The following is a 12,768-nucleotide window of genomic DNA, read 5'->3' on the forward strand; positions in this document are numbered from 1 at the left end:
TATTCCATATAGGACCCCAACCTGTGGAATGGTACCCACAGCTCAGGTTGATCTTTCCACCTCAATTAACCTAATCTAAGTAATAATCCCTTACAGGCATGCCCAGAGGTTCTTCCTTCCTGTGATTCCAAATCTTATCAAGATCATTGTCTGGTCCAAAAGAAACTGGGAACAAATGGCTAACTGTGATGTCTGTCAACATACCAAAGAGCATGCTGACTCCTCCAGCTCTCAACTCTTCTTTACACAATATCTCTCTACCCTACATTTCTCCAGCTCACAGGCTTCCCTTCTCCCAGCTTCTCCTTCCTCTATAAACCTGACATTTTGGCCATGTGCCCTCTTGGTCCTCTCTCTTACCCCCCTCTCTTGGTACTCCTCTCTTGCTCTCTCCTAATCCCCCTAATGGCCTACTCCATTCTTCTGACAATGTTCAATCTACTACTTTCTCTTCTGCTCTTTATTCCTGCAGATGCTTCTGGCTATACTCTCCTTCATATCTACAATAAAAACCTTCCCTTCAACCATACTTTAGAGTAGTCATGTCCTCATTTTAAACAATCAATCAATTTCAACTATCACAGACACAAAGACAAGTTGGCATAAACAGATTTTACTAAAATAATCCCCACTCACTCATTCTTTCATTTATATTTTTCCTTCCTACCTTCCTTCCTCTTGAGGAAAAAGTCAGTATCTTTTTAAGGGTGTGCATCTGAATTACTGGGGTTTTTTGCTGTTGTTGTTTTTGTTTCTTTTGCTGTGATAAACACTGGCCAGAAGCAACTTTGAAAGGAAAGAGTTTATTTAATCTTACATTTCTAGGTAACAGTCCATTACTGAGAGGTAATAAGGGTAGGAACTCAAGCAGGAACTTGAAAACAGAAACTGAAGCAGAAGCCAAGTGCTTCTTACCAGCTTGCTCCTCATGGCTTGTTCATCCCGCTTTCTTATATGACTCAAGGCCATCTTTTCAGGGTTTGTACTTCTCACAGTGGATCAGGTACTCAAACATCAACCATTAATCAAGAAAATGCCCAACAGAGTTGCTTATAGGCCAATCCTATAAAAGCATTTTCTCAATTGAGAGTCCTTCTTCTCAAGTGAACTTTAGTATGTTATGTTAACATGAAATCAGTCAGCATGGGAGGTAGGGGAAGGAGGGTCTTACGTAGCTCCAGCTGACTTTAAACTTGATATGTAGATAGATGTAACCTTGAATTACTGTTACCTCTCAAGTGGTGTGGTTACATATGTCTGTATTTTCCACTAGTTTTCTCACATATGGACAAGTTACTTCTATCAACAAAATACTGTCCCTTCAACATTTCCTCTGTTTAAGTAATGTATAAACATCAAGTTTAATCACTTTAAATTTATTTTCTGTGAATTTTTTATGCAAATATCAGTTAAAAAAAAAAAAAAAAAACTTGTGCCCGCTGACCTGTTAGTTTATCTTTGTTGTAGTAATATGTAGTCCCCAGTTAGTACACATATGAGTACAAAGAAAATCCTTTCTCCCTGAAAATATATTTCTAAACAAAAGATATGCCTACTTTAAGAGCTCAATTTAGTCAGCAGTGCAAGACTTCAAGGGAAAAAAAACTGAATAAGAAAATCAAAGAGGGATTTTAATATTTTTGATTAAAAACATTAAAAAGAACTGTGGTGAGAGCTCAATTAGTAGGATACTTTCCATGTATGATTGATAATTTGAGTTCTATCCCAAGTGCCCACGTAAAAAATATTCAGGTATAGTAGCATACCTATAATCCCAGACTAGGGAGGCACAGAGAGGATCATCAGTTCAGCCAAATTGGTGAGATCTAGGTTCAGTGAGAGACCATGTCGCAAAAAGAACCTGAAGAGCAACTGAGTAAGTACACTTCTTATGATCAATATGGCCTCTATATATACCTGCACACAGTGGAATATGCATGTACACACACACACACACACACACACACACACACACACACACACACACCAATAAGAAAGATATTTGCTAAATCCTTTCCTCTTCACTCCTTTCCTCTCATACTATTTGTTCTCTCTCTCTCTCTCTCTCTCTCTCTCTCTCTCTCTCTCTCTCTCTCTCTCTCTCTCATTCACTTGCTTCCTCTTCCCCTCTTACTGTTGAGGTATTGTGGCTCAGGATAGCCTAGAATTCACTAAATCAGATAAGCTGCCTGCAACAATACTCCTGCTTCAGGCTCTGAGTGCTGGACAGCATCCTCATATAACAGAATTGTCTTAGTGAGGGTTTCTATTGCTGTGAAGAGACACCATGGCCATGGCAACTCCTATAAAGGAGAATATTTAATTGGGGTGGCTTACTTATAGTTTAGAGGTTCAGTCCATTTTCATCATGGTGAGACATGGCAGCATGCAGGCAGACAGGGTGCTAGAGAAGTGACTGAGAGTCCTACATCTTGCAGGCAATAGGAAGTGGTATGCTCACTTGGTTGGTATCTTGAGCATATATGAGACCTCAAAGCCTGCCCCCAAAGTGACACAATTCCTCTAACAAGGCCATATTTCCCAATAGTACCACTCCCTATGAGTGGCCAATTACATTCAAATTACCACATTACACTCCCCAGCCCCCATAAGCTTATAACAATTTTATAATGCAAAATACATTTAGTTCAACTTCAAAAGTCCCCATAGTCTATGACAGTCTCAACAATGTTTAAAAGCCCAAAGTTCAAAGTCTCTTTTGTGATTCATGCAATCTCTTAACTGTAATCTCCTATAAACTCAAAATGAAAAAAAAAAAACAGACCACATATTTCCAATATAATGGAACAGGATATACATTACCATTCCAAAATGTAGGGAAGGGAGTATAGCGAGGAAATACTGGACCAAAGGAAGACCAAAAACCAGCTTGGCAAACTCCAAACTCTGCAACTCCATATCTGATGTCAAAGAGCTCTTCACATCTTTAACTTTTTTCAGCTTTGTTAATGGCAACACAGTTCTTTCCCTTGGTCTCTAATGTCAGCACATGATCATGTGGCTGGGGAACTGTTGAAGGGCTGAATGAGAATATAAGCTCCAGACTGCAGCATATCACTCTGTTGGCCCTATTCAATAATGACATGTTCCTACATCCTCTGAAGCCTCTGTCACAATTACCACCACTGTTGAGTCTCCAGTTCCACTTTTCTCCACCACTTAATCACCACTCCATTCCTCTATCTTCCCACCTCTCCTGAAAATATTCATTCATCATAGTCGCATTGAAAACTGTCCTGTATTACATTATATCTATCTATCTATCTATCTATCTATCTATCTATCTATCTATCTATCTATTATACATATATGTACATATATACACACAAACATATATACACATGTATATACATATGCATATATATAATATATACATTTATGTGTGTATATATGTTCAGGTCTGAGCTGCCTTGGAGGGCCATGTCTGGTTCTGTGGTCCTGTTGCAGGCTGAGGCTGTGTACAATATATATATTGTACAGACAGCTTTGCAAGCAAATATTAGTCTACATTTCTGGTTTCTGAAGCGCCATAAATACTGGACCATTGCCAAGATACTGGTTTCAGATATTCTGCTGTTGCCCACAGTCAAGGTGATGTTGCAGCTAGGCAGGGCATCTTGGGGCAGGTTCTGTGCAAGTTCCTGGCTGTCACATACTTTTCTGCCCTCTATGTCTGCCACCCCGAGGCTCATCAGGCTTGGCCTTTATGCTTGTAGCCTGCAGACAGCTCTATTACCCAGCACTCTCCATCTCCCAGCAGGGCAAGCACTTCAGTCTGCAGCTGCAATGGCTCCATACTGGGGGTTGACTGTCCTATTCAGTTATGACATATTTCTGAGTGAGAGCCAGGACATCTCCCTGTCATAGGTGCTGACCACTGGGCAGGATTTCTGTGCTTGCTGCCTGTGGGGCAAGCAGCACAGGTCACAGCTTCAGTGGCTCCATGCCAGGAGCTGGCCAGCGGGCCTAAGCCTGGTCCCATTCCCAGATTACAATTTCTAATGAAAGGATTTGAATAGCCAGAAAGGTAAGAAATGTGAATCAGATTAAAGAATGCCCTGTGTGCAATGGGATGTAGCAAGTGATCTGAGAAGCTGAGATTTCTGGTGGTGACTGCTGGGGGACTCAAGGGGATATTTGAAGAGTGCTGTAGAGGGAATGCTGGTAAGAGTTTACTATTCTCACCACTGACTCCAAGTGGTATAAAGGCCAGAGGATTAACCAGGGCCTCATCAAGGAACTGTTGGGTAGGCTGTGGCAACTTGATTTGGCTTCAGAACAATGGTGCGTATCTGGCGGGGAGGAGAGTACATTTATCTAACAAATAGGTTACAGAAGCTGATTTCATTCTTAAAAGGTGAGTTGTACTCAGGAAGTCAAGACTAGTCCTTGCCTCCTCTGACTACCACATGGATACTCTGATAGAACATGAGGAGATGAGCATGACTGCTCTACTTTGGTACATGGACAGCTAGTATCTGTGGCTGGATAAAGAGAAAGAGGTATCCATGGAACAAAGGAGGAAGTGGGCTGATTTTCCATCTGGATTTACATAGTGTCTAGTATAGGGACAGCAGAGGTAAGTAAGACAACTTGATTTATGACTAAACTGATTCAGAAGCAGAAAACATTTAGACCTAGAGGTATGTAACAGACTCTAAGACATTAGGAAATCATACTAATTTGGAAGAAGACTCTTTTTCTATTACTATGCTAAATACATTGACTGAATCTATTACTATATTACAAGGTACACTAAGGAAAGTTTTATGTTTTATTCTCAATTTTTTTAAGGTTTGATCATTTATTTGTTACTGTTAAGGATGCTTAATACTGACTGCATTCAGATTTAGAAGAAACTATTCCTTGGATTAGTGGCTTGTGTCTTTAATCCCAGGATTTGAGAGCAGAGTCAGGTGGATCTCTTCTCTGAGTTTAAAGCCAGCCTGGACTACAGAGTGAGCTCCAGGCAAGCCAAGGCTACCTACTAAAATCCTGTCTCAAAACAACAACAAATGAAGCAAAAGCTTTCACTGAGGACTATCTATATTTCCAGGAAATCTGTTGCAGGTATTTTTCTTTGACTTTCTTCATTCTTTTATACCAAAGTTTTATTTGTTCTACAGCCTCTGCCTCACTTTTCTTGGTGTGTTGGTTTTTCATAGCAATTTAATAGAGTTTTTGTTGCAGGGCACATGTAGTAAAAGACAATGAATGTTAGGAGCTTTCAATGTAGGCTTCTTACCTTCTTTGTTTAAAGGCTTTTTGACACAACACTGAGGGAAACTATCTTCTTTAGAAAGATTGAAAAGTGTACATATTCTGCTAGCTCTTTAAAGCATCAGCTGGAGCAGTCTATCAGACCAGCAATCAATTCTCATTCTCTCTCTCTCTCTCTCTCTCTCTCTCTCTCTCTCTCTCTCTCTCTCTCTCTCAATCTGATAAGACTTAGATGGGCATCCACGAAGCATCCCTGAACAGATTTGCACATTTTCTCCTCCATTCTTCTTGGCCTATAACATGAATACCCCTTACTCAACATCAGGCACACCCTGCAGTGGGTTCAGACACCTTGCTTAATGAGAAAACTTTGTCATTCTGATAATATAATTCTTTCATTCTTCACCCAGAGCACCAGCAACAACTTTTGTGATCATGTACTTCTCATAGGAAGTACGAAGTTTGCATTCACTGTCTACTTTGATGAGTTTCTGAAAACTGGTAGCTAGAAAGGAGATATTCAGCTTGAGTCATACCTTGAGTTGACACTTGTAGCTTCATACATATTCTGACTCAGGAAGGGGAGAGAGGTTAGAGTTGAGTCAATGATTGATCATTCCTATGAAGTGAAGCCTTCATGAGATTTCTGTAAATTACAGGAATTGGAGCTTGTAGGTTGACATACATATCCATGTCCTCAGAGATGGTGTAATGCAATGCCATGGAACAGAACTCCTGTGATTGGAACCTGTCTAGATCTTACTCTTGGTACCTCTTTGTTTGGCTCTTCACCTGCATTCTTTGTAACATCCTTGACAAAACCCTGGTAAATGTGCATGAGAGTTACCCTATGTTTTTTGAACAGTCTAACAAAATCTTGAATTTAAGAAGGGACTTATGGGATTCTTCAATTTATAACAGCCAGGTTAGAAGCACAGGTCACAACCTGGCACTTGTGACTGGAATCTGAAATAGGAGGTGGATTCTTTTTGACTTGTGAGAGTTGATGCTGACTTGACCTATTGCCAGAGTTGAAGTGAATCACAGGATACCCACTTGGTATCTTCAGTAAACAGAAAAATTGCTCAGTGTGAAAAATCCATATATTTGATGCCGCAAGTGTGATAAACAAGCATCTAGAGAAAAATAGCTATTTTTCCTCCATATGCCATTAGATATTTAACAATAATTGAAAAATACATATGTATAAGTACAATAAGATAGTGTCTGAGGAATAACAACATTATTTATGCATAGAAGAAATAAGGAGACAGACTAGAAGCAATAAACAAGCTCTGGGAAGATGCAACAAACTTACAAACAGAGGACAGGTGAATCAAGGTAGCTACCGACTGGTTGATTGATTTGGTTAATTGGTTTTGAAATAAGCTCTAATAAGTAGCTCAGGTTAACCTTAAACTCAACTCAACTGCTCTGCCTTAGACTGCCAAATATCTGGGATTATAGGCATACACCATCATGCCCAGTTTGAAGTCACCATTCAAATGACAAAAGGCCACAACAAAGGAGTATCTCTCCTAGCATATCAAACTGGCAAGTAGAAGTAGAAGAGGTAGAGTGACAAACAATAGATTTTACTCTCTGTATGCATTTAGTGTGTATTTCCACTTAAAACCAACTTAACAAATATAAAACAACTGGCTATTTCTAACATCCAATCAGACTGCAAACTTACCATTATATGTCGAGTTCAAAATAAAGCCAAATAATGCAACATCATTGGCACAGGGGCACTTCACCACTTTGATGTCTATCACGTGTGGAAACAAATTTTTGACCTGTGAGTTACTCATTTCAGGTCCAAGAGTCCACTGCAGAATAGGCTCTGTGGAAGACAAATTTAGGCAATTAAACATGGCAGTACTCTTGAAACTGGAACACCAGTATTTTTCTTTAAAGGTTTTGGAAAAACTATGTAAAGGAAATATTATGTTGTCCAAAGCAGGTAGGGGATATAGTAGAGGCTGGAGAGATAGTTCAGTGGTTAAGAACACTGGCTGCTCTTTAAAGGGTCCTGGGTTTGATTCCCAGCACCCACAGAGCAGCTCAGTATTGTCTGAAGCTCCAGTTCTAGCAGATTCAGTACTCTCTTCTGACATCCCAGGGCACCAGGTACACAGCTGATGCAGACATGTGTACTGGCAAAACACCTACAAACATAAAAACTTTATACATGGGTATAATATGATCTCACTCTTCATCAGTTAAAAATGGGCCAGTTTTTATTTTGCAAAGGAGAAAATGGAATTCTATTGATAACACTCTGGAGAAAGGTCATACTGCTGAAGAACATCTAGGATAAGAGATACTAATTTAGCCATACATAGAAAATACATGGTCACATGGTCTGTGCTTAGAATTACAAGAGCTGGAACACAGAACAGGAATATTTGTAACTAAGGGATCTACTTCAAAAGCATACATTTCCTTTTGCTCCTTTTGCAATCCCATCAAAACAACAGTAGGTAAATAAAAAGGAGAATAAACCCAGAGTATATACAGTGAAAAAGAGGCATTTTCATCAGTGAACAAGAGACCAAGGTCTCTAGAAAATAAGTAGAAGTTGGGAGTAGACTAACAGAAAAAAATCAATCCAGTGTGAGACATCTTCAGCCTATCAAACACTGCATATCACCTTCCTATTGAAATGAAAATCAGGTGTATTTTTTTTCTTTTTTTTTTAATTCCCCTGCTTTTGCTTTTGCCAAGCTCTAACTCAGAAGTTTCCCACTTTTTTCCATATCTGTTCTTCCTTCTCTGAGAAGCATTCCATGAAATTCAAGAATGGGTGGGGCTCTCCCCAGGATCTCAGTGTACCCCTGAGCATCACTGGAACTCTTACTCACCAGGCTGGAGTAGGCAATGATCCTATTTGGAAGACTTAATCAGACAAGTGCTACAATTTTAAAACTTACAATACCTACATGCATATGAAATTACTTGAAGCTAAAGTCAAATTTCCATATATAAAAACAGGAATTCTCTTTTCTCCTGGGGAAAAGGAACATTGAACACACACACACACACACACACACACACACACACACACACACACACACACAAACCCTTTCTTATTTAAAAATTTCAAAAGAATAACATTTTTCCTGTGTTGGAAAAATCAGAGACCAAAGTAACAGAAAAGTACAAAAGTGGTCCAGGTCAACTTGAGAGAATACTACTGGGTGATTTAAAAAACAGTCAAAGAACTTGTAACAACAGAGACACTTAATAATCAGTTCTTAGCTGTTTATATTCTACAATGCAGTTCTAGCTCCTCAAACTTTCAGAAAAAAATCAACAACTGTGTCTAGACCCAAATACCTTGGGAAACTTCCTCTTCCCTTCCCCGTACTTTGTGTAAAGCAAGAAAAGCAGTTCAATTTCTCTCTGTTTGCTTATTATGCAGTCTAGCTACAGCCAGAAGGGGAAAGAAACAATGTCAACTACAGTAACTCAGCAGGAAGATGCTCAGGACTTCAGAGAATCTTCTGGTAAGGAGCTGACTTCATAGACTGCAATGTGTTTGCAGGCCATTCACACCAGACCTTAGAGAACAAGGAAGTTCTGGATTGACAGTGCCTCTGACTTTAAGAAAAAGCTGCTTGGGGTCAGATGCTGTATTTTAAGTCACAAGAACTAGACAATGTTAGTGATCTAAAAGCATCGGGTAAGCGAGAAATTGATCAGAAAAGTTGATTTGACTGATAAACAACTTTGGTAAGCTTCTGGTAAGATCAACACACTGACCCGTTTTGGTAATTACCTATGGGGTGTTTACCCACCAACCCCACAGCTGCCCAGAGTTTTCTTGAGTGCAAGCAGCAGGAAATATTAGAAGGATTTAGGATATGGAGATAGATAAACAGATAGTAAATATAGGATAGCCTCGAGAGGGCCTGGAACCTATTCCAAAGGGCCCTGACTGTCTCTGCCCCAGGGGATTAATAGAAATGTCAAGGGGTGGAGCAAAAGACCTCCCCTCCAGCACAGCCAAGTGAAGACCATCTCAGACACCTGCACTCTGGCCCGTGATCCAATCATCCTCTCTATCAGACCTGCTGGGTAAAGCCACGAGGAACCAAAAAACGGGCCCCCGCAAGTCAAGCTTTCCTAATATATAAAAAATAACTAATTATTAATAGCTTACAGCAATCTCCATAGCTGTTATACCTCCCAGTATGGGAATAGAGGATGATATAGACGGTATTTCTTTTTTGGATTAGGTCCAAGGTGACTACAGCAGTCTAGCTCCATCAAGTCCTTTCTAAACCAAAAACTCTTAATGTAATTTCAAACTTAAAGAATCCCTTAGCTTCATCATTACTAATAACAGGTTAACATAAATATTGCTGTACAGTTACAATTCTCTCAATCTTACATTTCAAAGCAAACTCTTAACAGAACTATTTGAATTAACATATATGGTGCTATAAAGAGTTACAATTTTCTCAGTCTTACAACTTTAACTCTTTTTTTATTTTTTTATTTTTTATTTTTTATTTTTTGGTTTTTTGAGACAGGGTTTCTCTGTGTAGCTTTGCGCCTTTCCTGGAACTCACTTGGTAGCCCAGGCTGGCCTCGAACTCACAGAGATCCGCCTGGCTCTGCCTCCCGAGTGCTGGGATTAAAGGCGTGCGCCACCAACGCCCGGTTGACTTTAACTCTTAATAGAATCATTTGAATTTTCTTGCTAACAGAACATAGAAAAAACTTAATGTTTTCATGTCAAACTTAAATATTTCCTTAGCTTCACAAAACCAAGGTGTATTAATATCAATAGGTTAACATAATTTCTGCAAATATACATTCAACCTTAATTCACTCATAACTCCTCCTTTTCTTTATAATTTTTTTAAATAAAATCTCGAACCCAGTTAGAAAAAACTCAAACTTATACAATTTCTACAAACCCATATTGAAAAGCAGTATTCTCAATCTAACCATTAACACCTTGAAAATTTTTAGCAAAACATCCAAAAGCAGTTTCTTAATAAAACTCTTTACACTTTAAAGGAATCTCAGTGTACCAATTTGCATTTCTTACTAACAAAACATAACATTAATTCACTCAAATACAAAATTTTTTTTAATTAAATAGACTAAGGAATATCAACTCTCCCTTTTCTTTATAATTTTTTAAGCAAAATCTCAAGCCTAGTTAGAAAACCCAAACTTTTCCATTTAAACAGTTTCATTTGTAACACAAAACCAGTTCCATAAGTAATTCCATTTTTACATAAACAGTTCCATAAAACAGTTCCATTTTTAACACAAAACAATTCATGAATCACCAGCATATATGCATACACAAAACTGCATTTTGAGTCTAGGTAGAAACAATAAATTTCTTCATTTAAACAGTTCCATTTTAACACAAATAATTCCAGAAAACAGTTCTTAGGCCATTACTACAAGTAAATTCAAAATTGTCCCATAGCAATGAAATCACTTGTTCATTTCATTTTTAAGTCTCAAATTTTAAATAATAAATTCTGGTATGAGCTTTCCAAATATGAAAAAATCCATAACAAAAATCTTTTTGTAGTTTTATCTCATTTTTTTAAGTTCAAAAAGTTGTTTTTTTTTTTTTTTAAGTAAATTCTGGTATTAGACTTTTACTTCCAAATATGAAGAAATGTTTTACAACCAAAAATTTTTTGTAGTTTAACAACTTTAGTTCAAACAAGTGTCTCTGCAACTTTTATTCTCAAGCCAGAGACCTTAGTTACAGTAATATTTTAAACTGCGCCGTTTTTGCTGTTAGCTCAGGTTTTTCTGTGTTGCCTTGATTTTCCATGGATCTTACCTGGGGATGCCTTGTGCTGGTTCTGGCATCCACCATTCTTAGTTTCTTAGTGGCTTCTGGAGCTTTTGAAAACCGCTCAGACTGCCTGCTTTGCAATCTGATAGGACACTAACGTCTGTGTCTCAGGTTCTTTCACCATATACATTGAGAATAGATTCACATTTAACATTTACACTTTTTTACAAACTCACATATTTTGCAAAGCATTTAGACTCACATTCAACATTTACATTTTTTTTTTACAAACTCACATATAACATATTCACATCTACTTATTTATACTCCTTAAGGAAACTATAGAACTACTTTAACAAATATATTTCTTATTTACTTATATTCACTTTATATTCTTATTTAAACTTACATTTACAACTAGCATCTTTACTTTTTACAAGCTTATTACTACATGTCTTAAGACTACCTTAGATAATTCTTGCAAGCTTATATTCTTAAAGAAACTCTATAGATCTATTTTACAAATTTATATTCATAAGAACTATTAAGCAAACTCTACAGGCCTACCATTAGCATATATCTAACTTAGAAAACACCTCAAGATTTCTTAACACTTAGAGGAGATTTAACATTTTCTTTCTTTTTTGGTTTTTCGAGACAGGGTTTCTCTGTGTAGCTTTGCGCCTTTCCTGGAACTCGCTTTGGAGACCAGGCTGGCCTCGAACTCACAGAGATCCGCCTGGCTCTGCCTCCCGAGTGCTGGGATTAAAGGCGTGCGCCACCACCGCCCGGCGAGATTTAACATTTTCTAACAAGACAGAATTATTTTCTACTTCTTACTCTTAATTATCATCACTATCTCTATTAGAAAGATTCTCTTAACTAGACAGAGTACAAAAATCATTTCTAAAGTTCTGAGCTTTTCATTCTGAAAGTTCTTGATTGAAACAAGAGTAATTCTTTAATGACTATCTCTTAACTTTGGACTTAGTGACTTCTGTTGCTATGCATTTCAGATGTTTTATAACAACTCTATTAAGAGCTATGTCAGTTTACAGCAAACCCAAAAAGGAAGAAAAACCTGAATTGCTTAGCTGGCAACTCAACAATTTCCCAACAGGAGAAGACAGCTGTCTAAATTGGAGTCGGGTTCCAGACCTGCAGCTTTCAGCAGGCCTAAAAACATTGCTGAAACTTAGTTACAATTGTCTCAAACTCCTCAGCAGTCTGGAAGCCTCTTTATTCTCCTACTATCCCCAGACTGCAAGGTGGAACCTTAATATCAGGAAAATTGATTTAGTTGCTTTTTATACTCATCACCAAACTCTGATACAATTCCCCCTTTTTAGTTTTTTAAAGCTGTATGTGCCATGAGTTCTTTAACAATGTTGATGTTTGATATTTTATTAGCCCAATATTTTCACCAAAACTGCTACTATTCAAAAGAGTCAAGAACATAGCTGTTCTTTCATGAAACCTCCTTCATTAGCTTACTCTGAGGAAAAAGCATTTTCAGGACTTAGTATTTTCACTTCATTAGCTTTAGCCCCTAATATTATTGTTAGCAGCTGTGATATTTAGCATTTTTTTTTATAACTTTCAGGTGAAGCAACTATTTTTTAAGATGGCTAGATTTTCTGGTTTGTTCCCATCTATAAAGCAGTCATTTCTTTTTGAATGCCTGTTTCCTCTTCCTCTTAATTAGATTTGCAAAGGATTCATTCATTGCAGGTTGTTTGTTCAAA

The 12,768-nt window shown here is 37.9% G+C and overlaps 1 protein-coding gene across 1 annotated transcript in view; it reads right to left on the minus strand.

Moving 5' to 3' along the window:
- Catsperb (cation channel sperm associated auxiliary subunit beta) overlaps nt 1-12,768 on the minus strand; it is a 160,687-nt gene that overhangs the window by 100,208 nt on the left and 47,711 nt on the right. The window contains exon 7 of the mRNA XM_028888308.2: nt 6,938-7,087. Within this exon, the coding sequence (XP_028744141.1) occupies nt 6,938-7,087 (150 nt within the window). The remainder of the gene's footprint in view (nt 1-6,937; nt 7,088-12,768) is intronic.

This window comes from Peromyscus leucopus, chromosome 14, assembly GCF_004664715.2.
Source record: "Peromyscus leucopus breed LL Stock chromosome 14, UCI_PerLeu_2.1, whole genome shotgun sequence".
Taxonomy (NCBI): domain Eukaryota; kingdom Metazoa; phylum Chordata; class Mammalia; order Rodentia; family Cricetidae; genus Peromyscus; species Peromyscus leucopus.